The sequence below is a fragment of the Ailuropoda melanoleuca genome, chromosome 13 (assembly GCF_002007445.2).
Source record: "Ailuropoda melanoleuca isolate Jingjing chromosome 13, ASM200744v2, whole genome shotgun sequence".
In the NCBI taxonomy this organism is placed as follows: Eukaryota; Metazoa; Chordata; class Mammalia; order Carnivora; family Ursidae; genus Ailuropoda; species Ailuropoda melanoleuca.
The window spans coordinates 85,866,147-85,889,571 of NC_048230.1; the positions used below are offsets into that span (position 1 = coordinate 85,866,147).

Sequence of the window (23,425 nt, forward strand, 5' to 3'; positions counted from 1 at the left end):
CTGAGGGCACTGCAAATGGTTACTTCAGGGGGCTAGAGGAAGAGAAACTTTCACATTCTATGTATACATCTTTGAATAATTTTAGTCTTTTACCATAAACATGGAACTTCTGATCTGAAAAGAAAAAAGAAAATCCCATAAAAGGAACTGTCACATCAAACTTCTTTAGAGATATATCCCCCAGAAAACACAGGCCTAAATTCCAGAAGGAAGTGTAAATGACTAGGATATAATTCAGAGTTCCAAAAGATTATAAGCGATAACCCAAACTAGAGTTTTAAGGTGAACGGAGATTCTCTACCTTGGCAAGCAATTACAAATCCTGTGTGTTTTGAATTCAAGCATATTTTTTCAATATTTTTTTCAGCTTGACTAAAAATGTGAAACCTTGTATAACTTGGTCAAGTTAGTGTGTATCATTAGAAAAAAATCAGCCATCTTGCTACCCTTGCAACTAAGAGAACAAGAGTAGTTTCCTACTTGTACAGAAATAATGACCTCCATTTGGTGAAGGAGTGAGGTAAATAAAACATGTCCCCACTTGGCTACGGAACAGGCATCTGTGAGAGGAAATCTTCAGCACCCTTCTATCTTAACCTTTTGACATTCCTGAAGAGGCTCCAACTCTGATAAGTCAAGTGATTTCTAGGACGTTGTCAGGCCACGTAGATCACTGGGAGGCAGCTGATTACGTCAGTAAGATTAGCGTTATACACAGAGTTGGCAATATTATGAACAATAAGAGCAATCCTAACTGCTGAAGACCTAATAAACATATTGATCTCAAGCCTCCACAAACACTTAGCAAGTAAGATTATGTGAAGGCAGGCTGCACAAAAGGAAAGTCAACTTTATGTTAGAAAATACAGCCGATATTCAACTTGACATTTAAGTTTCATCTTGAAGATGTTAAATGGGCAATGCTGCTCTCCTCTCACTGGAACAAGATTTATCTAGATCTACAATGACATGCTGCTGTATTTTTATATCACCTTTTTCCTCTCTTCTTATTTTTATAGTATTATTCGGGTAGAAACAGTAAATGGGGTCCAACCGCCTGGGCTTCCACACTGGCTTCTACTGACCAGTTGTGTGACAAGAGGCAAGTTTCTGGCTCCAACCACAGGAGGTCATGAATGGCAAAAGCATAACACAACACCCAGGGCACCATCAGTGCTCGGCTAATGGTGAGGAAATTAGTCAGAGCGTGGCTACTGCAAAGCTCAGTGGCATTCCCTCAGGCTTTGTAATTGGCACAAATTCCCTTTCTAGAGGCAGTGTTTTAGGATATCGCCACACAGTTTCAAACACTACTCACATCACCTCCTCTCTTTCGAATAGATGCACACATGTGTAAGTTCTTAACATTTTTTTTTGCCCCAAGAAGAAAGAAATTATATGTCACAAAGTTGGACTCAACAAGGAAAAGCAATTTCCAGTCTTGGGTATCATTTAGATCATGAGCCTGTCTTCTGGAAAAACATTTCTGTGACAAGTCATACATGGATAGAATGGAAATTCCAGCTTAGTTTGAATGTTCAGACCTTCTTTAATATCATCCAGTGGTTTCCCATAGCACTCGGGATCGAACTCCCGGCCCTACGTGATACAGTCCCTACCCACTTCCCTGCCCTCATCTCTACCACACCTGACACTTCACGGGTCTTCAAATTCTTGGAACATGCCAGGCTTGGTCCCATTCCAGGGCCTGTGCATTTGTTGTTCCCTCTACTGAAGATAGGCTCACCCCCAGGTTTTCATACCCACCTCCTTATAACATTCAGATTTCTCCCAGCATGCCTAGCTCTCATGCCATACTATCACACTGCCTTGGTACTTAACATCATCTAAAATTATCTCACTTATTGGTAGGTTTGTTTATTGCTCATTCTCCCTGCTTTGCAAGAGGAGGGAACGTGGCTGTCTTGCTTACAATGGTATTCAGTGTTGAGTTGTTCAATACAGATTTATGAATGAATGAATGAATGAATGAATGAATGAATGAATGAACGAGAGCAGCTTGAGTTTCCTCATTCAAATGTCACTTTTTTCAGCAGGTATGTGATACATTCTTTCTTCCCTTGAGAAGAATTATACATATGTGATCATCTTTGTTCATTAATTTCGCCTGCTAACATACAACCTCTTTGATTTACATGTTTATTTCACTGTTAACCTCAGGTATGTTTTCTTATATTTTTAAAGATCGCTTCTGTTTGTTTTGAAGTTTTCTTTAACAACACTGATTAGGGCTGTGCATTCTTTCTTTGCAAGCTCATGTCTCTCACCTCATATTTCAACTAAAATGTCACTTTATCAGAAAGCCCAACGCTGAAACAATCTTATACTAAATGCCCAACATCTTCTGCCCCATTACATTTTACTGATATTTTCCCTCAAAGTCCTGCAGCTCACTTAAGATGGTAACTGTCACATAACACACATACTCGTTAAGTGCTAGCTATTATACTTTCCTTGTTTACTATCAGTCTGTCTGAGTAGGAATTGAGGATACGTAAGAGAAGACATTTTTTGTTCTTGTCCACCACTCCATTATTATAATATACTAAATGTGTCTACATAGTATGGCCCTGAACTAATGTCACTGAAAGAATGGATATGAAATAAGTCATGGAATGAATGATACATATATACACATTTATATCATCGGGGAATTTAGTAAGTTAATAGAAAACCTGCACAGCATTAAAGTATTGGGATAGTAACTTACAATCAAGCAGGTAATGAGCTGCAAAGCTCGCTTTAAAAACAAGTCACTCTATACATTAATACGTACATGATACTTCCAATTTTTATTGTCAATATTAACTTGGGACATGAAGAGCAAATTGCAGAAACTTAATAACTTGACTTTGATGCAGTTACTTCTGGAACTGAAGCTTCTTGAGGAACACTGAACTAAAATTCATACCTGAAGTTCTTCAATCTTCAATTGAATACTATTAATACTTAACAATGGGATTTCAGATAATTCAATTTTACCAGAACTCAAGGAACCATCTTATTTACAAAAAAGGAATTTTCTTTATATTTATATTGGATAAGAAAGAGGAGAAGGCAAGGAAAGGTTAAGGAAACATTAGTTATTTAATGTGAACTGAACTAGAAAAAAAAAGTCTAAATTATTTTTCAGGATATCATAAGAAACTATAAAAATAGTGCTGAAAAGCAATACTTAGGTTAGGGAAAGCAGCCATGAGACAGTGACTACTGACTGATTTGCAATCCCCTCAAGCCAAAATTCCCAAAGAGCTGGGCCGATACAAGGTTTCCTTTAGTTGAAATAAAAGTAAATAAATAAATACTCACTTGGAAGATACACACTGCTTTTAGAAAAACTTTTCTCTGCTAAAAAGTAAGATTCATTTATTTACTTGTGAGAGAACAAATGACTGCGAACAAGGGGTGGTAGGGACAGAGAGAGAAAGAGAGAGAATTCTCAAGCAAACTCCCTGCTGGAGCCAGATGCGGGGCTTGATCTCACCACCCTCAGATCATGACCTGACCCAAAACCAAGAATCAGACGTTTAACCCACTGAGCCACCTGGTGCCCCAAGTAAGAAATACTTTAAATACTAGTCTTTGTCCAAAGAGGAAAAGAATAACAATGTATCCATACACTCTGGATATCTGATCAGATGCATGAAATGTCTCCCTGCTTCTAGATAATTCCACACTTACAATATACCTCCCATCCATGTCTGATGGCAAATTAACTTTTAAGACTTAACTTCTCATTAAGAAGTCTAAGCATTAATATAGTCTTTTTTAAGAGAAGAAGGGGCAAATCTATACTGAGGGATTTATTACTATTTCATTTAAATAGGTCTTACAGTTCAAAAGTTGTAAATTGATTAAAATACTTATTTCAAGTTCGTTGTAAAATTTATGAAAAGGACAGAATTCATTTACCATCACTTTACTATCACTTTCAAAATCTTGTGTTCAGTAAACGTTTTAATTGCGTAGAATGGAAATGGAACAAAGAACAGAAGTTAAAAAGCTAAACCTTTGACAGATGAATAATTGCAATAAAACTTGGTGACACAAGCTGATATCTAAAGGGGGGGAGCATTGATAATGCAATCAGCTCATTTGCTTTATAAAATAAATGTTCTTAATTGGAGATAATTATTTCATAACTTACCTCTGCATACTTTAACTTCAATGTTTTATGCATTTCTCGAAAACGACTGTAGCGCCTGAATACAGTCCACGTCTCATCTAGGACAGTAATCTATTAACCGGGAAAATCAAAATAAATCAGCATTAATTAGAGGGAAAAATGACTAGCATTTTTAAAAAAATAATTTTAAAATTAACAAAAAGTGATTAGCATGTAAAATGTCTCCAGAACTGAAAACATTAATCTAGCTGCATAAATACGACTTATAAATAAAAGCGCTTGCTACTTAAGGATGCATCTCTAGTTCCCAAATCTGCTTATAAGCAGTATGTGCCCGTGTAAAATGAGAGACAGTTACCTCTTCATGGTTTATAAAAACTGTCCGTGAACCCTTCACTTGGGTTGAGGAAAGTAAATCCCAAAGGGTGACCTTTCTGTTATGGCACTGTGACCATATAAAAGGTCACTGTAGGTTACCACATGCCACCATAGTGGACAGGATGGAAAAAAAATGAGAAAACAAAATGTCTGTACCTCGATTATTAGCATAAAAACACACAATATATTTTGCTTTATTTTAGAGGAGGAATTCTCAACCCAGCCTTTTTTTTTTTTTAAGATTTTATTTATTTATTTGACAGAGAGAGAGAGCCAGCAACAGAGGGAACACAAGCAGGAGTGGGAGAGGAAGAAGCAGGCTCCCAGCCAAGGAGCCTGATGTGGGGCTCGATCCCAGACCGCCAGGATCATGCCCTGAGCCAAAGGCAGACACCTAATGACTGAGCCACCCAGGCGCCCCTCAACCCAGCCTTTAACTGATAGTTGAACTTATGTTTCTGTTCAATGCGCTGAGTGGTGGTACACATGCAAAGGCCCTGAGGCACATCAGCTCACATATCAATTGAGGTCACAGGACAATGAGAGGCTGGGAGACCCCATCAGCCTTGACAATCACAGGCTAAGGAGTCTCAAATTCCCATTACACTTCCCACCTTTCTTCCAAGCTCTAGACCCATATACTCAACTTGGAGGCGTCATTCTTTACATGTCACACCACAAGAACTTCAAAGTCATCTTGTCTAAAACCAAACTCCATATGCTCTCTCTAGTCTTAACTCTAGTTCTTGTCTGGTCCATTTCACCACGCCATCCAACAAGCTCCGCCAGACAGATGTTGAAGCCATGCCTGATCCCCTCCTCCCCACCGTAACCACAGTCCAACAGGTAGTAGGTCTTGCTCTTTCTGCTTTGTAAACATTTCTTGGAGTTCTATCCTTCCATCCTCCACCACCATCACCACCATGTCACTCTGGGTCATGGGGTCTCAGATGACCTTTACCAGGGGTTCCCCCAGTTGTCTGCGTCTGCATTTGCCCATTCCAATCCCTTCTCAGCACAACCGATGGGGCAGCTTTTTAAAACTCAAATCCAATCATTCCACATACACCTCCCCCCTCAAAACCCCCCTGGTAGTTTCATGCTGCTTATAGAAAAAGACCTAAATTTTTCATCTTAAAGACCCAAATTCTAAATTTTTAACCCATTTCCTGCAGCAGTCTCACTTCTAGCCTGTCTCCCCTTAGGTGTGTTCACTCTTGCTGTACTCGCTGAATGCACACACTCCTTCCCACCCCAGGGCATTTGCATGGGCTCTGTCCCCCCATATGGGAAATCTTATCCTGCACATTACAGCAAGGCCCTTCTCAAGCACTGTAATTCAGCCTGATTCTCCCACATGGGGTTCAGTAAGAGAGGAGAAGCAGTAGTGGGGAGAATACCCATGTGGGTAGTTTCAAGGAGGAGTGAGTCTTGAGTCTCAGCCAGTCTTAGGTTCACTCATTTCCCGAAGTGGCAAGTGAGATGATTTTAGGTCATATAAGGGAAAAAAAATTTTTTTAAAGAATTTTTAGCATTCTAGTTCTGTATTCATTATTTACAATCAATTTTTTATTTTTTTATTTTTTTTTAAAGATTTTATTTATTTATTTGACCGAGATAGAGACAGCCAGCGAGAGAGGGAACACAAGCAGGGGGAGTGGGAGAGGAAGAAGCAGGCTCCTAGTGGAGGAGCCTGATGTGGGGCTAGATCCCATAACACCGGGATCACGCCCTGAGCCGAAGGCAGAAGCTTAACCGCTGTGCCACCCAGGCGCCCCTACAATCAATTTTTTAAATTATGGCAGGTTTCTTCTTATGAGTTCCCTCAAAAAGGATAGTTCTATAAGGAAAAAAAAGGTAAGTATATTTACCAAAAAAATCATTAGGTAAAAACAGTACAGTAGCTCAGCAACTGTAAGTTTTGAAAGCTGGTATGCAAGTCACTCAAGCTTGGAAAACACCACTGCCCGCAGCTGGGCAGGGGGCTTTCTCTTGGTTCTCTTCTCTTCACCAGACCCCGCAAAGGCACTGTGATGGAGGCCACCACAATCAGCATGGGTGTGAGGGCTTCCTTAGGGCGAGAACACGGCAATACACTGCTTTGGCTGGACACAAACCAGGTGTCAAAGGGAAAACAGGAAGAGCCAAGATGCCACCTACTTGCCAAGAGAGCCCAGAGAGTTCATGGAACCACCCTGGTGACTTGGGAGCAGTGAGACAGCAGATGCTCACTGGTGAGACCTGGCTGTGTTGGGACTCTGAATTCCACTGACAGTCACCAAAGATGCCAAGGACTCCCTCATCCGTCACTCTCCTGTGCTCCATGGCTCTCTTTGGTTGCTTCCACTGCACCTCTTTAACTCCTAGTCAATTATCAGCAAAACACTCCAGATTCTTAGCCTCTTCAGCAACATCCCCATCATCCTCACTCTAACTGAAGGCTGGCTCTCCCCTGAGGATCCACTTCCCCGGCAGTCCTCTCAAGCAGGGACTGTTTTCTCCCCTCCGACTCTTCCTCCCAAAGTGCTGGGATGTAGGTAGACGCTGTTGTTCTCTGACCCAACTTTCAAACCATTGCTTCTCTCCCCATTCTAAAAGCCCTCCTCTGTGAAGCTCATGCCTTCAGACCCTACGTTCCACCCATCTTTCTTGCTCCACTCATCTTTCTTGCCGTTTTCAACTCACCTTAGTCACTTCCCCAACTCCTTGAAGGTCTTAGGTTCTGCTGCCATCTGCTCCAACACTTTGGAACGCCTGCCATGAATCCTGGTCATTCCCGTAACACCCAGATGATCCCTCCAACACCCTGACCTGCTCCTCGACCTTTGTCCTGGTTCCTTCCTCATTCAACGTGGAAGCCATGGGCAATCATGAAAACCATTCCCTTGGATTCAACCTCAAATCTCTTCGTCCTGCTGTTGAAATTCCCTGGACTGATAACTAAACTAAACTACAACTTTTTTTAAAAAAAAGAAAGTCACAATCCCCACTTTCAGGTCAGCCTGGATGCCTCCCACCAGTCATATCCCATTTTCCTGTTCTATCCACTCTTCTCTTATACAGCAGATTCGTAAATAGTTTTCCTCATCTTTCTCTTCAAGCTTTCATCACTTTTCTCCCTGTCCTCAGCTGATAAACCTTAATTCCTATTTCATTGAGAAAATGAAAGAAATCAAAAGAACATTTCCCCAGACATCCTTACGCAAGTCTCCTCATTGCCACCACCTACCCTGTACCTCAGGTTTTTCCCTGTTACCAGGCATGACATATGGATCAGTGCTCCTATTAAGGTCAAGCCCTCTTCTTAAACACTGCATTCCATCCCATCTTGCCTTCTGAAGGATACTGAAAGATGTAATTTTCTCTTCTCTATCCTGCACAGACACATTCTCATTCTGCACTAGATTATTCTCATCAGCAGCTAAACAAGCTATTATTTCTCTCATCTTAAACTTCCACCTTGGCCTCCCTTTCCTTCCTAATTATCACTCCATTTCTATCCTTCCCATCATAAAAAAACTCCTTGAAAGAGATTATTCTTGATATTTCAATTTCTTCCTTCCCATTACCCCTTGAATCCACTCCAAACTACTCTTTTTTTATTATTATTAATATGTTACGTTAGTCACCCTAGAGTACATCATTAGTTTTTGATGTAGCACTCCAAACTACTCTTACCAATGTCATCAACAGCCCCCATATTGCTAATCCACTGGTTAATTTTTGGTTTTGATCTTATTTGATCTATCGCAGGATTTGATGTACCTGACAGCTCCTTCTCCTAACACCTTTTTCATTTGGCTTCCAGGTTGCTACACTCTTACCTTAGTCTTCTTTGCTGAGATTTCTCTTCATCTCCCTGACCTCTAAACATCAAAGTGTCCCACAGCTTAGTCCTTGAACATGTTTTATTTTCTACCTGCACTCACTCCTTTAATGATCTCATCCCATCTCAAAGCTTACATTTATATGCTGATGATTCCCTGGATGCTCATATCTGTCCCCCAAATCCAGACTCGTATATCCTACTGCCTACTTGGATGTCTAATTGCATCTCAGACTTAACATGGCTAAACTTAACCAAACTTAATCTCCCAAACTCCCTCCCCTACCTGCCTCCCCATCTCAGTGAATGACAATGCCACTCTCCTACCTGTTCAATCCAAAAACACTGGCATCATCCTTGATGTTCCTCTTTCTCTCACAGGTAATATCCAATCAGACAGCAAATCCCCTCTACCTAACTCCAAATGTAATAAGACTCTGACCAGTTCTCACCATCATCACTGTTCACATCTTGGTCTAAGCCACCATCTCCTTCTCTTGTGTGGGTTATTTTTAACAGCCTCCTAGTTGGTCTCCTTGCTTCTGCTTTTGTCCCCCACTCCCACCCCCCAACTTTCCTTTCATTCCTGTCTCACGCAGTAGCTAAAGCAATCTTGTTAAAAATGAAGTTAGATGGGGCCATTTCTTTGCTCAAAGAGGACATCCTTCCAAGCTATACTGTCTCACTCAGGGTACAAATTCAAGTTCTTCAACTGACCTGCAGGGATTGCTATGATTGGTCTCCTCCAACCCATCATTTCCGACCACTCACTCCTTTGCTCATTCCGGTTTCCTCGCTTATCTGCAACACTTCAAACATGCTACACAGTAAGAATGGCCTCGGGGACTTTGCACGAGATGTTTCCTCTTTCTGGAATACTCTTTACACATGACTAGCTCCCTCACCTCCTTTAGGTCTAGGCTCAAAATCACCTTCTCACTGATGCTTTCTCGATATACTATCTAAAATGACACCTCCTTTCCCATCTTCAAACTACTTGATCCTCTTCTCTAATTTACTGTTCTACTAGGCACTTCCTACTACCTAACATGGTATCCTGCTTTCTGTCTGCCTTCTCCACTGGAATCTCAGCTCCAGGAGAGGTGGGATTTTTAGCTGGTTTTCACTGCACCTTAGAAGAGTACTTGGCATGTCATCAGCATCCTAAATGAAGAGCTGGAAGAGGGAGCCCCAAGATGGACTTATCTTACAAATGCTCAGGACAATGAGCCAGCAACACCTTTTTTCATCTCTCTGGGGAAAAGAGATGGCCTCAAGTAAAATTAGAATAAAGATACAAGGTGAAGTGGACACTTAGCTTGCAGGGCTTTGGCCTGCAGTCTTTCCCACTTTGTTTTCTTAGTTCATTCATGTCAGACCACCATTTAAAATCTCTAGCTAATGAAATGGCTATTCCAAATCTACCTCGTAATTTGGGGTTTCATTTATCTTTCCATGGTGGCCCAAGAATAGTGTCTTTATAAGGGATACCAATTTCTCTAACAATGTGCATACACCAAATACTGGGGAGGTCGTGACCTGGCTAAGTGATTTCTTGGGCAGGAGAATCAAGGGCATTCGGCACAAGCCAACAAGTCAGCAAGGAGAGGACAGAGTCCCTGAGGGAGCCCTCAGAAAAGTATCAAATGCACTTCCTTCTGCTTTCTTCGTCTCAGCCCCCAGTGCTTTCAATGGGATGTGGGATGCTAACATAGTGGTGTGTGGGGCTGAGAGGGGCTGGAGAAAGATGGCCCAATGTGCAGAAGCCTATACATGAGGCTTTATACATGAACTCCTCTGAAGTGGGTTAAATAAGGTCCGTATAGGCGTCAGAGGGATCTCTATCTTCACTGTGTCATGCTGGTGATTCCAAGAGTCCCACTATTAATGAAAAGGAAGGGGACTTTCTGGAACCATTAACACTATATAATTTCTTCAAAATGTTTAATAATGAAGATCACCAGTGGAACACTCTGGGTAATGATTTGGGTTTTTTTGCCTCACATCTTACTTGATATGTTAATAAACTCAAATTAACAAACCCACATACAGATCTGAATGATTTCTACCCTCAGTGTTTCAGTCTATAGTCTGTCTAAACCACTGGGTCTCAAAGTGTGATGCCTGACCAGCAGCACCAGCTTCACTTGGGAACTTGTGAGAAATGCGAAGTCTAAGGTTTTACCCACGCTTACTTAATCAGAAACTAGGGTGGGGCCTGGTATTCTGTTTTCACAAACCTTTCAGGGGATTCAGTATAAGTGGCCTTGCTGTAATCACTGCTAGGACTTCCGCTCCAAAATCAAATATGATGCCTTAGTGTCCTCCCACCCTCCTCTACCCCTCCCTCCCTCCAGGCCAAGGCCCTCAGCTTGGCATTCAGGGCCTTTTCCAGACTGACCCAATGTCACGTTTCTTATCTCAGCTCCCAGTGGATCAGAAATCTCACACTTCAGACAAACTTAACCCAGAAATGTGGCATATTCATTGGTCTTTTGCAGAGTCTTATGAATGGCTTCCTCAGTTGTACACCCCATTCTATGAGTAGACAGCTGCCTCCCGGGTGGCATCCAAACCACAATTCCTCCCTTGGCAGCTTTCCCACACCTCTCTCCCTGGAAAAATCATTCCTTCCTCCATGATGCCTTAGCGTGCAGCTCACAGTGTAACCAGAGCACATATCATAGGACATCTGTTATACAATTAAAACTGCATTAATTAACTTATAGAACTGATATTAGTTATATAAATGCCTCTCCACCCTACAACATTTTAAGCCTTCTGAGGGAATGAGCCTTTGGCAGCAATTGGGGTAGAGGTGGGAGAACACTCACTGTAGAAATAAACATTTATTGAGCTACTACTATGTGTTAGGCGCCACATTAGATGCTGGCAGTTTGCTGAAAGAGGTACTTAAGATTATTTTTCTTTTCCAAACAGGTAAGAGTTCCAGGCTTGGCCCAGATCTGTCAAAATGGCGAACAAGGCCTGCTGTCATCCTGGCTCCACATACCTCTCTCTGGTGGTTTCTTTGAGATTCATCTGAATCAGATTATTTGAACTGGCCACACAATACAATTTTTTTTTAAATGCATTGAGAATATGCTGCTTTCTCAATATATTTGTAACACAAGTTTCCGGTGACGCATATGAAGACTTCCAAATTCTTCACCCTTGAGATCTTTACCTGATTCCAGGTTAAGTATAGGGATTGCAATCACTCAAGCTTCCTACTTAATGTATAAAACATTTAAATCTCCCCTTGTCTGTCAACATGTAAACAGGATAGGGACAAGGATGATGAAGCGTAAAAGCCAGTCATGATCACTGCAGAAACGGGGGGGGGGGGCATAGGGGCAAGGCAACCACGTGTGTCATCTCTCCAGAGGAAAAGGTGATGTCAAAGTCAGGTCCCTTCTCTATAATGGAGATACCATCACCCCTGGAGGTGGGAAGAGGGGCATGTGAGGTTTGGAAAAATTACACAGAAAGGGGAAATATATCTTAAAGTCCTATTCTTGCCCCAAATTAAAATTGGGCATGGGATGAGGTGTTGATGCAGAGAGAAGGGACAGAAGATCACTACACCAAATAAATCAGGTCAAAATACTCGATTATTTTCTTCCATGTTGAGAAAGCAGGGCATCATTATTGCGTCTCTTTGAGGAGCAAATTCATTACTTCTCTGTCACTGGATGGCTCTGCTGATACAAATCCATCTTTTCTGGGCCATAAAATGATCAAGTGCAACTTAAACACCATAAACATGTCCACGAGATGAACTGCATTTACTTACAAACAATTCTCTACTGAGTACTCTCCACAAATTTATGTTATATACATATTTTGCTGGTTTGAGAATTGTCAATTTTAAGATCTGTCATCAGTATATATTCCCTTGTGTATATCTATCTAAGGATGAGAATCTACAATTTTTCACCCAAAGAAAAATACTCTAACTGGCCTCCTTGTAAATAGTTACTTGTAGAGTTCTCTCAAACAACATTTATTTTCTAACATTTCAAGGAGCTGCCTAAAGTGTATAAAAATAAAATTCCTCCTATTTAGTAAGTCAAATGCTAACCTTATATACACTACAAGTTTTTACACTAAAACTTGATACTAAAGTTTTATCAGATTTGTGCAAAATATAGTCTTCTGAAGCCACAGAACTGTGAACATGTCTAAGGGAACGTGAAATATATTACAAATATTGGAATTTGTACGGTAGCAAGTATTAATACATCAGACTTAATTAAAAGCTGAGAGAACTGTCACAAATGGAACTAAACTGCAAAGAGGCCAACACCCCACTAACCACAGCCTGCCATCATCCTCTAAGTCCTTGCTCCCATCCGCCTCTAAGATGGCCACTTTCAAAGGATTTCTGATGGGCATGCTCACCCTACCTTTGTGGAGTCCACTGTCTATATTCACTGGGACTGCCCACAACCTCTTTTGGTCTCTTAGCTCACCTCTTCCCTTCTGATCAGTCGCCACAGGCCCAGGCTGGACTCCAGGTCAGTCTTCCCGCCACTGGAAGACCAACACCTCTTTCCAGAGCTCCCTAGACCTTCTGGTGGGGTCACATTAGAATAATCCCCCAAATTAGCAGTCTATGGTGTCAGCTTTCTCTCCAGTGTGCTGCCCCCCAAAGAAAACAGAAAGTATGCAATTTATGCTATTTTGACTCAACAGGGTTACTCCTACTTGGAAATCCTTCCAAAGTACATGCTTTGCAGTGAGTTTTCCAAACGTTCCAGATTCTCAGGGACACCTGGGTGGCTCAGTCGGTTAAGCATCTGCCTTTAGCTCAGGTCAGGATCCCAGCATCCTGGGATGGAGCTCCATGGGCTCCCTGCTCAGCTGGGAATCTGCTTCTCCCTCTGCTTGTGCTCTCTCTAATGAATAAATAAAATCTTAAAAAAAAAAAAAGTTCTAGATTTTCAGTTCTCACTGACAACGATTGTTTTACTTAGGTGATTAGGGTCACCCAAGACCAATTCCCTGAGCATGTTGCAGCCTGTCTCAAAATGAGGCTATTGCTACACTGGTTCTCCTCCTCCCCACCCCCCCAACCTCTTCATCTTCACTTCACTGTCCCCACTCACCTCTAATTAAAAGGCGAGTCCTTCCCCGAGGTCGAGGTCGGCCTCCAACTGCACTGCTTCCTCGTACCCACGGATCATTCTTCTCTGTCTGCCCTCAGGCCTCTGTCACTGAAACCCACCCATCTTCGTCAGGTAAACACAGGTATTATCTTCCTGACGGCTCCTTCACAGCCCCCTTTGCTCTGCATTGTTCTAGTTTTTGCATGTTTCTCTCTCCCTCACTTAGTGGCCGGAGGGGAGAGTACATGAACCCTTTATTCATCTTTTCTGTCCTTCCATATCTTGATACTTCCAGCATGGTCTTTAAAAAAACACCACTATGTGACAGGTACCAAATGAGTATTTGTTAAATAATAAATGAACTCATCATGGAGACAGTGGAGCCCAGAGTCTCTTTTCAATGAACACTTCCCTGCTGTACTTTCTAATTCCCTGTCTATGCTGAAATGTGGGCAGTGGAATGACCTGCATTTTCATCCTTTTCTGACTTACCTATAGCTGTTTAAAGTTTTTAAAATGTAAGCATTAGAGGAGATAATGAGAGAAAGTAAAGAATTATAAAAGAAAGAAAGAGAAAATGTTATTTACCAAATTCCTTTGGAGAGAAGAGTCTGCTGATTTAGAAAGAATACCACGATGACAGGTTTGGGCTAAGAAGGGTACAGGGAGTAGATGTAAGACTCCCCAAAAACACATCAGTAAGTTGCTTTTAAGGGGGTGGGTCCTAGGAACATAAGAGTGTTTGTTTTGAATGTCAAGGTCCTTTGGGTATGTAAACTTGGGAAAGAGGCCTAAAATGTAGGCTGAAGCGGAATCCTTCCACTTAGCAAGGGGGCAGCAGCCAGAGCTCCCAAAGGATCTCTAGGAAGCACAACAGGGCAGGCTGGTGCTTTTGGGTGAACATAATTAGCTAACAGGGTGTTTTCAGTTATTTGCTCTGAGATGTGCAATGCACCTCCTTCCTTGGTTTCCCTAGGGAAATTACTGGCAAGTTTATGTGTGTTTCTTTCTGAGAAACCTAAAGGAGTGCTGAGCTCTGTAGCCAAGGACACAAAGGAAAAGACACCGTGTCAGCAACCACCGAGGAGGCAAGGGAAAAAGCTGCCACATGAATCGTGCCCACAAACTGCGTCATGAGATCCGGAAGGGAGCGGGCATCTCCCTCCACTGCCATGGCCCCAGGAACCAGCAGCCTACCAACTATGGAAATTCTGTGTCCAGGGCACCTGAGTCAAGAAGTCAAGCCCCATCAGGAGGAGCACCACCTCGAAGCCAGTGCACTGGGCAAGGAGAGAGGAATCTATAATCCAATCCTAGGTCTGACCCAACTGTTGGTGACACGGACGGGAGGTGTATGGAGTTTGGAGCATAAAGACTACTGAAAGTAGGAGACCCACGCAGATATAAGATTATTCAGCCCTGTTATCCAGGAAACTCCCCAAACATCCTTCTGTGTCAATGTAGCACCAACAAGTACAGAAAGTGCCTCAGAGCCATTGGCTTCCAGTCTGAATGTGGTGTGCCAGGAAGAAAGGAGACTAGCAGCCACTGCTGAGCTACACCATATCTACATAACCACGAAGGGATGCAAAATCAAATCGTGCTTTCTAGCTGACCAAAGTCTCAGTCTTTTGCAATAACTAGAAATTACAACTTCTTTATGCTTCAATTTCAGCACCTTCAAAATCGGGATAATACCGTTTATTTTAGTGTACTTACTGTAGCTAGTAGTTTGAAGGTAATTTTAAAGAATGTAAAAAGACTCTAAGATTCTGATAAGATGGATGCCTTTCAAATCCATGATCATTACTAATAAGTACTTTTTCCTTCCCCTAACACCTCTGTAAAACCAGTGAGGAATAGGGAAAATTACCCTACTTTAAAATTGTGGGAAATTGCAAGAATGAGAGCCTAACCAATTTTCCTTCAAATTACCAAGATATTCAGAGGCAAAGCCCAGAGTGCAAACTTTCTACCACGCATCACTGGAGAATGTTATAATGAAAAACTCTGGATTAAGACAGACCAGGATCCTAACTTTAGCCCAGTCACTAATTAGCTGTGTGACTTTGGCTCTATTACACAATTCTTCCAAGCCTCAGTTTCTTCATCTGTGAAACGGGCTCATGATCTTAACCTACAGATGAACGGAAAGCATGTGAAACAACCAGCAGGGTGTCTGGGTGCCCAATAAATGGTAACTCCTGGCACTGTGATCATGTTCCTAAAGAAAAGCCTTTTCTCATGCACGACTGAAAGGCAAGGGGTATCCTTGGGCAGCAACAGCAAAGAGGGGAGTTCAAACGATTTTGTGATTTATTTCAAAACCAATTTTATTCTAGGAAGAGACGTAAAACCCCCAAAATTCTGAAGTTAAGGAAGACGAACTATTAATCTATTCTTGTAAGGTAAAAACATATTTGAAATGAAAATTCAAGGCATGGCCACAACATGATGACTGCTTTCCTTCTGTGCCTGTGAGTCAATCTCATGTCTTCTTTGCTGTTTTTCATATGTGCAGCCTTTACTTTGTGAAGACAAACACAACTGCTCAAGTGAAAGTGATGTAAAAGATTAGTTGCTTTGTGTGAAAAGAGGGGAAGGGAAAAATGTTTTTTCTTAATTTTTTTCAGTGAAAGACAAAGTTCTCGGAGAGATGGAGGGGTGCTAAAAAAAAAAAACAGGATAAGATATGAGTCTTTGAGTCCCAATGTTATTTGTTTCACTTGTTATTTATGTTTGAAAATAATACACAAACTGAATATTGGGATCTAGATGGACCACAGCTTAGGCAACACTCCATTTGTCTCAGCTATGCTAATACACATGCAGGGAGATAATCTATCAAGTTGTTAATAAGCAGAGATTCAGATGCCAACACACAAATCCTTCTGAACATTTATATTCTATCAAGTTGGGAGTATTTCTAAAAGATGTATGTGTGTGTAGTTTATCTAATAGACTGGAATGGCTCTTATTTCTGTTCTGCCAAATAAAGAGAAATTTCTCTGACTGTAAATGTGATTGCTTCAACTCTCAAACTGCAAATTTTCTGGGCATTTCCTTTTCACACTCCCTGGCAGGCCTATCCACCATCAAATTCTCCAGGTTTGTCAAAGCCTTAGTAATAACCCCAATTTACAAAGTGCCTGCGATTTGGCCAGAACTCAAAGCAAAAAATCCAAATTCACACAAAAATAGCAGATTTTGAAAACAGGCAAGGATATGGAAATGGCCACCATTTCTAGACCAACACTAAAATATGGCCTCAACTTCTAAAAAGTGCAGAAAGTAGTGAAATGTAGAAGCACATTAAATGGATAAGCAAGGGCACACCAGTAGGGCTCAGAGTTCTCAGATCTGACATGGGCATTTGGTACCTGGTTCACCCTACTAGCCGTGTGGCCTTGAGCAAGTCACTCATAATTTCCTAATTCACTGAATGCAAATAATACCCCCATTTGGGTATAGTTTCCACACTGGTGGACATGTCTGGCAAAGAGGCTGGGCTGAAGAAGGCGCTTGATTGATGACGGTGTCCTCCCTTGAAAAGAGGTTGCAAACTCAACTGGCCTACGGGGCTCAGTGAGGAACGAACTCCAAGAGGCTCCACGAGTGTCAGGATGTAGGACCACAGGGAGCGCAGCGGGAGTCTCTGTGTTATTTGAGCACTTTCAATTCTGCTACAGGGAATGGATGAAGCTCATCAGAAGGGCTAAGCACTGCCAGTAAGTAAGCTAGCAGTTTATGGGATATAGGCAAACCTCAGAGAATGTGTCAGAACAGATAGCCAGTACTCAAGCAGCTTGCAAGACACACACGAATTCATAAGATACGCTAAATAAGGGACTATAACCTATAGGGCACGTCAGAGAAAAGTAGAATAGATAAATATGAGGGAACAGATAAGAACGTTACCTAGACAAAGAAAGTATTAGATCACGATCATGCCTGCTGGGGGCCAAGAGCTAATTCAGCCCTGCATGGGCCACCACTGGTGACAACGACCCAGTCCCATGCTGGGTCCACGGGTGCTCTACCTAAGGAAGTGCAGGTGACAACCAGGGCTGTTCGGCAGGCCACCGGCCAAGCATGCTGCCTCTGGGTGCCCTGTGTCTACCGAGGCCCCTTGCTCACAGCTCTAGTCCTGGCAAGCAGAGTGGGAGAGAATGCGGCAGCAGAGAGAGAGATGAATGTGATGTGACCCTGGGGTCAGACAGTGCATGCCGCCCCCGCCGGCCCCACCCTCCATGTGCCCACCTGCCCCTGGTCCTCCTGCATCTGTGTGTGTGTTTAAACTGACTTAATAAACTGAGTGATCAGAGACTTCATTCCATCTATGAGCCACTTTGTGCAGTGGGGACTTGGTGTGCACCAAGTGTTCCCTCAGGTCATCTCCTCTACGACCCGGAGCCATGAAGTCTGTGGCATGGCAGAGGGCATGGGAATTGTCCCAAGAGCAGCCACTGTTCGGCCCCTGGCAGGGCTGCCCTTTGGGACACCAGTCTAGGGTTCTCACATCTTCTGATGTTTTACAGAAACTGGGGAAATTTGGATTTCCCTGTCAGATCTCCCAAATTCGAAGGACAACTCGTTGAACATTTTGAAATTCTGTTCAGACAAAACAAAGCTCATCCCCCATTGCCACTGCTGGTCTGCTGCTGCTGCCTTCAGACCGTTGCACAGCTCTGTCTGGCCCTGGCGCCGAGGGCCCTGTCAGGTGGCCCTTCGGCTGTAAAAGCAAGATGCCCGCTGCCGCGTCTCACCTTCTGGGGCTCCCTGCTTAGGGAGGGCTCAGCAGACCTGAGGGCTCTGGCACTAAGCGTCGTCGCCTCAACGCCAGGGCAGAGCCGACTGAACCCAGAAGGGGGGGCTCATGTGACAGGAAAGAAAGGGACCACTGGGTGGGGGCCCTCAGGCGTTCCTCGCAGGTGGCTACAAGCTTGTGCTGGACAGCTTCCTCAAGGTCACACTACCCTGCTCTCAGCCTCCTGTGTTTCCTGCCTCTCCTCTCCTTCTCAGGCTACTGACCAGGAGTCAGAGCAAAATGAGGTGCATCTGGGGGCAAGAGGAGGCGACTGTTCTGTGGTAACTTCAACAAAAATCAGACGACTGAAGCGAGGAACAGTTTTGTTTTAGACGTTGTGTATTCGAGGTAAAGCGTGTACTCCTGTGCTCCTTTGGTCTGCAAGTGGACGGATGTGATCCTGCATGAAAGGGCTGACCTCCTGCCACTACCTGAAGAAAGGCAGGGGCCTGTGCTTTCCTGCACAGCCTGGGGGTGGGGAGTATGACTAGGGCGCCAGAAGGCTCCTTATAGGAGAAGACTCCAGAACACATGCTTCCCGAGCAAGGGGCTGGAGTGCCCAGGTGCCCAGAATAATGTCCAGGGGTTTGGACAGTGCACAGAGGGCTGCCTCTCTGTGCAGAACAGAACAAAATTGAACTCCTCTGTGGGTGCTGGAGACTGTCAGAGCCGGGATGGGCGCACACTGGCCTGTGGGAGGGTGGAGTGGAGAAGGTGGGAGGGAGGCAGGAGGCACCCGCTTTCTTACACACAGACACAGTCCAGGAGCTTGATTTGCCCATCCTTGCCCTGGATGACGAGAGAGGAAGCCATGTCATAAGGAAACCAGTGGGTGGGATGGCTGATCAATACTGAATCCAGCAGCACAGTCAGAGCATGGGGAGCCCGTGGGGGGCTGTGTACAAAGGGCACACGGCTCTACCCAGGCTCTGACCAGTGAGAGCACCTGGTGGTGGACTTATGTGGATCATATTGTTGAGTGATCTCTCCTGGGTGACCTTTACCAGTCAGGGCCTGTGACAGGGCTGGTAACTCAGTGATGAGGGCCCAAGGGCTTACATCGCTGGAGAAGACCAGCTATAAACATGACAGTGACTGGAAGAAAACCATGTGACTATGGGCTGTGACACGTACTCTGAAGGGAGGAAACCCAATGACAGAACAGAGAATGGGTGGCGGGGAGAGGTCCTACTGCACAAGTCACCACTCTGGGAAGGAGACAGGAAGACAATCTCCTGGTAAGATCACCTACAGTTTTTACAGGAATAAAAACTCTCAGGAAAAAAAATATATATATTTTAAAAAATATACCAGTGTGGGCTTATTTCTTTATCCTATAATATTAATAGATAAGTTAAAGGGCAGAGAATTTCAAACAATGCTGGAAACATCACCTTATTTCTAGAATATAGAAGTATGCCAGCCTCTGTTGGACTTAACCACAGATTTCCCAGGCCAGTGTTTTGTATCCTGCTGAAATGTGATTTAAAAATTAAATTCTCGGGGCGCCTGGGTAGCGCAGCGGTTAAGCGTCTGCCTTCGGCTCAGGGCGTGATCCCAGCGTTATGGGATCGAGCCCCACATCAGGCTCCTCTTGCTATGAGCCTGCTTCTTCCTCTCCCACTCCCCCTGCTTGTGTTCCCTCTCTCGCTGGCTGTCTCTATCTCTGTCAAATAAGTAAATAAAATCTTTAAAAAAATAAAAATAAAAATAAAAATTAAATTCTCGGAGCGCCTGGGTGGCACAGTCATTAAGCGTCTGCCTTCGGCTCAGGGCGTGATCCTGGCGTTCCGGGATCAAGCCCCACATCAGGCTCCTCCGCTATGAGCCTGCTTCTTCCTCTCCCACTCCCTGCTTGTGTTCCCTCTCTCGCTGGCTGTCTCTGTCTATAAAGAAATAAATAAATCTTTTAAAAAAAATTAAATTCTCTCCACTCTGGTCCTGGCGAAGTGAAAATGGCAATTGTAACGCAGGTGTAATTGATTTCTTGTATCAATCACGGACAAGCATTTGAAGCCGGAATATTAAGATGACTTGCTGCAGTCCAGTCAACGGTATAACCGGTGCTGGCTGCGGTCTAGGGCAAGCGTGTTTTGTGACAGGTACCTTCTGCCGGCCAGCAGGTGCTCTTCTCAGAGGGGAGCCAGACCGGCACCCCCTCCGCTTTTCTGCCCGCCTCTGACAGCAGTCGGCAGGACACACATCTCTTGGAGAGAACGTGGATGCAGTCCCAGAAGGATGTGTTACTGCGACCTGCTGGAAGGGATCACTGCAAGGGCCGTGGGAACTGATGCCCTCACCCCAGGGTTCCCAGGCACTTGTCCTTCAAGGATCAGTAAAATAAGGGTTGGGGGATGGAGGGAGTGCATCATGGAGATGACAACTTTCTATACCATCAAAAAAGGACATTAAGACAAACACCACTCCACAAACTGTAATATATCCATACAGTGGGATGCTATTTAGCAATAAAAAGAAACAAATTACTGTTCCATTCAACTACATGGATGAATCTCCAAAACATCAGGCTACGTGGAATCAGCCAGACACAAAGGAGTGAACGCTGCCTGGTCCCATTTACAGGGCATGCTAGAACAGACACAACCACTCTGTAGTTGCAGAAAGCAGCTCAGAGCTCGCCTAGAGGCTGGGCAGGGGCCCTGACTGTAAAAGGGCACAAGAAACTTTCTGGAATGACTGAAAAGTTCCATGTCTTGATAGTGGTGCTGGTTACATGGGTGTATACATGTCAACACTCATCAAAGTACACTTAAAATGTGTGCATTTCACTGTATGTAAATTATGCCTTAACAAAGTGGATTGAAAAAATTAAATGTGACCAAAAAACAAAACCTATATATCTATCCTCATAGTTACTTCATAAAAATTATTTTTAATCCCTGAATAAAGAAGATACAAAAAGACAGTCCTTTTCAATTAAATATTAAATTTTAGTTTAATGAAAAACACGATTTTTCTCATTTTAAAGCCCAGTGATGGGAACCTCCTTGGGACTGACCAGGGATCGGAAGATGAGCATTTGAGAGAACCACTGTTGTCTCCCTTCCTCCCCCAAATACCACTCCCTGTACCTGACTTCAAATCGTACCTTAACCAGGCTCACGATTATTCATTCAGCAACGAATGATCCAACTAGAGCTACCCAACTAGGGATTATGGGAAGAAGGCATGACTTAAATAATTAATAAAGTCTATCTCAGGAAAGGCAGGCAGAAAAGGGTAGGAGGCAGAGGGAACAGGAAGGGAGAGGGAGAAGTGGAGAGAACTCAGGGCAGCTATACCACTGAGTGTCTCTTCCCAGTTCCCTCTCTGGGGCCTGCAAATTCAGTTCATGGAGACTTGCACTCAGGGGGCCCCGTGTGTTCATGGGTCAGCTGGGCCCCTTAACTGAACTGGCAGTGACTACCAGCAAGTTATACAGTCAACAAGGGTCTAATACCAGGTGTCAAGACCCTCCCCTGCTGGTCACAGAGCTTTGCCATGTGCATTCAGGACCCTGGGAGACCTTTAAGACCGTTATGGGGGAAGGGTAGAAAAAAAAAATTGATTTGTGTTTTAAAAAGAAGGAGAAAAGTTTTTCTGAAGTATAAAGTGTAATAGTATAAAATATCTATATCCATTAACATCAGATTTTCCTTCAAAGGTCTAAAACTAAATAGACTTTCAAAAAAATAATACTTGATTTACCTTAGCCACCTTAAATCCACTAGTTCACCAAGAAAAGACTTTAGTAGTAGCCAAACTGTTATCGTAAGTGTGACTGTATGTTCCAGAAAACATTGCCAATGCATCCAACAGTTAAATAATGGATGGAAAAGGTTGTCATACTCAATTGTTTTTAAAGATTTATTTATTCATTTGAGAGAGTGTGTGTGTGAGTGCAGGGGGGAGGGGCAGAGAGAAAGGGAGAGAGAGTCCCAAGCAGACTCCATGCTAACTGTGGAGCCCGACCTGGGGCTCAATCTCACGACCCTGAGATCATGGCCTGAGCTGAAATCGACAATTGGTGGCTTAACCAACTGAGCCACCCAGGTGCCCCCATACTTAATTTTAAAATTCAAGAATGTTGAGTGGGAATGAACAATCAAAATGAAAAAAATCCAAAATTCTCAAAGATACAACTGTACATCAAAAGTCATTAAGAGGATTCCAAGGGCAAAATGTCACTCATTCCCTACACCTTTTAAAAATTTATGTATTTCTTACGGGGTCTCTGGGTGGCTTAGTCAGTAGAGCATCTGACTCCTGATTTTGGCTCAGGACATGATTTCAGGGTTGTGGGATCAAGCCCTGCATCCGACTTCTCGCCGAACAGGGGAGTCTGCTTGTCCCTCTCCTTTCCCCCATTCTCGCCCTCTCTCTCCCTCTCTCAAATAAATAAAAGCTTTAAAAACTAACTTATTTTTAAAAAACAAACAACTATCCAGCACTTAGGAAGTGGCAGACACCGTTCTAAGCACTTTACACACCTAAATTCACACACTGCTCACACCAACCCAGCCAGACAGGTTTCTTTGTCCCTATTCTACAGTTAGTCTCTTGCAGAGATTAACTGGCCACGCCTGGACAGGACATCGGCACACCCAGCACTACCCCAACAGCTATGCCTTGGCTGGGGCATGGCCATTTTTGTTTTGTTCAAGAGAGGGACCATATATTTGGGTCATGTTTGTTTCTAGTACTGAGGCCCTGAGACTTCTGTGACTGGGTATCCCCAGGAGAATGTGAGATGCTCCGCACACCTACCTGTGAATGCATTTGGTGGCCCTTCCTACACAGAGAACTAGGTATTCTCCAGGCAAATGTTCACAGGCCATTCCTGGTGCTGATTATAGCACCCGGAATAAGTACAACAAGGAAGCAAAACAACGACATGCATTCAGAACTTGGCTTTGATATGTTCAAAGAAAGCTGAACCCTTTGGATTTGGATTTTATATATTCTGAGGTGAAAGCAGAGATTCTGAAAGGTCCCACATGATTTTCTGTATTTGGGTTCTCCAACTTGCCTTTACAAGGCAAGTATCTTCACAATTTTGGCCAGATATGATATGGCCTGGATTATTATTTGCTTGCAGTTTTTATTTAAATCAACTCAGCTTTTGTTCTGATTCTTTTCTTTTTTTGAGTTTTGAA

At 43.3% G+C, this 23,425-nt stretch overlaps 1 protein-coding gene across 5 annotated transcripts in view; it reads right to left on the bottom strand.

The window, feature by feature from the left end:
* The window catches only part of KIF16B (kinesin family member 16B), a 290,550-nt gene that overhangs the window by 50,617 nt on the left and 216,508 nt on the right, over positions 1-23,425 (bottom strand). For all 5 annotated transcript variants that reach the window (XM_019801572.2, XM_019801575.2, XM_019801573.2 and 2 more), the window contains one exon: positions 4,169-4,258. In XM_019801572.2, coding sequence (XP_019657131.2) covers positions 4,169-4,258 — 90 coding nt within the window. The remainder of the gene's footprint in view (positions 1-4,168; positions 4,259-23,425) is intronic.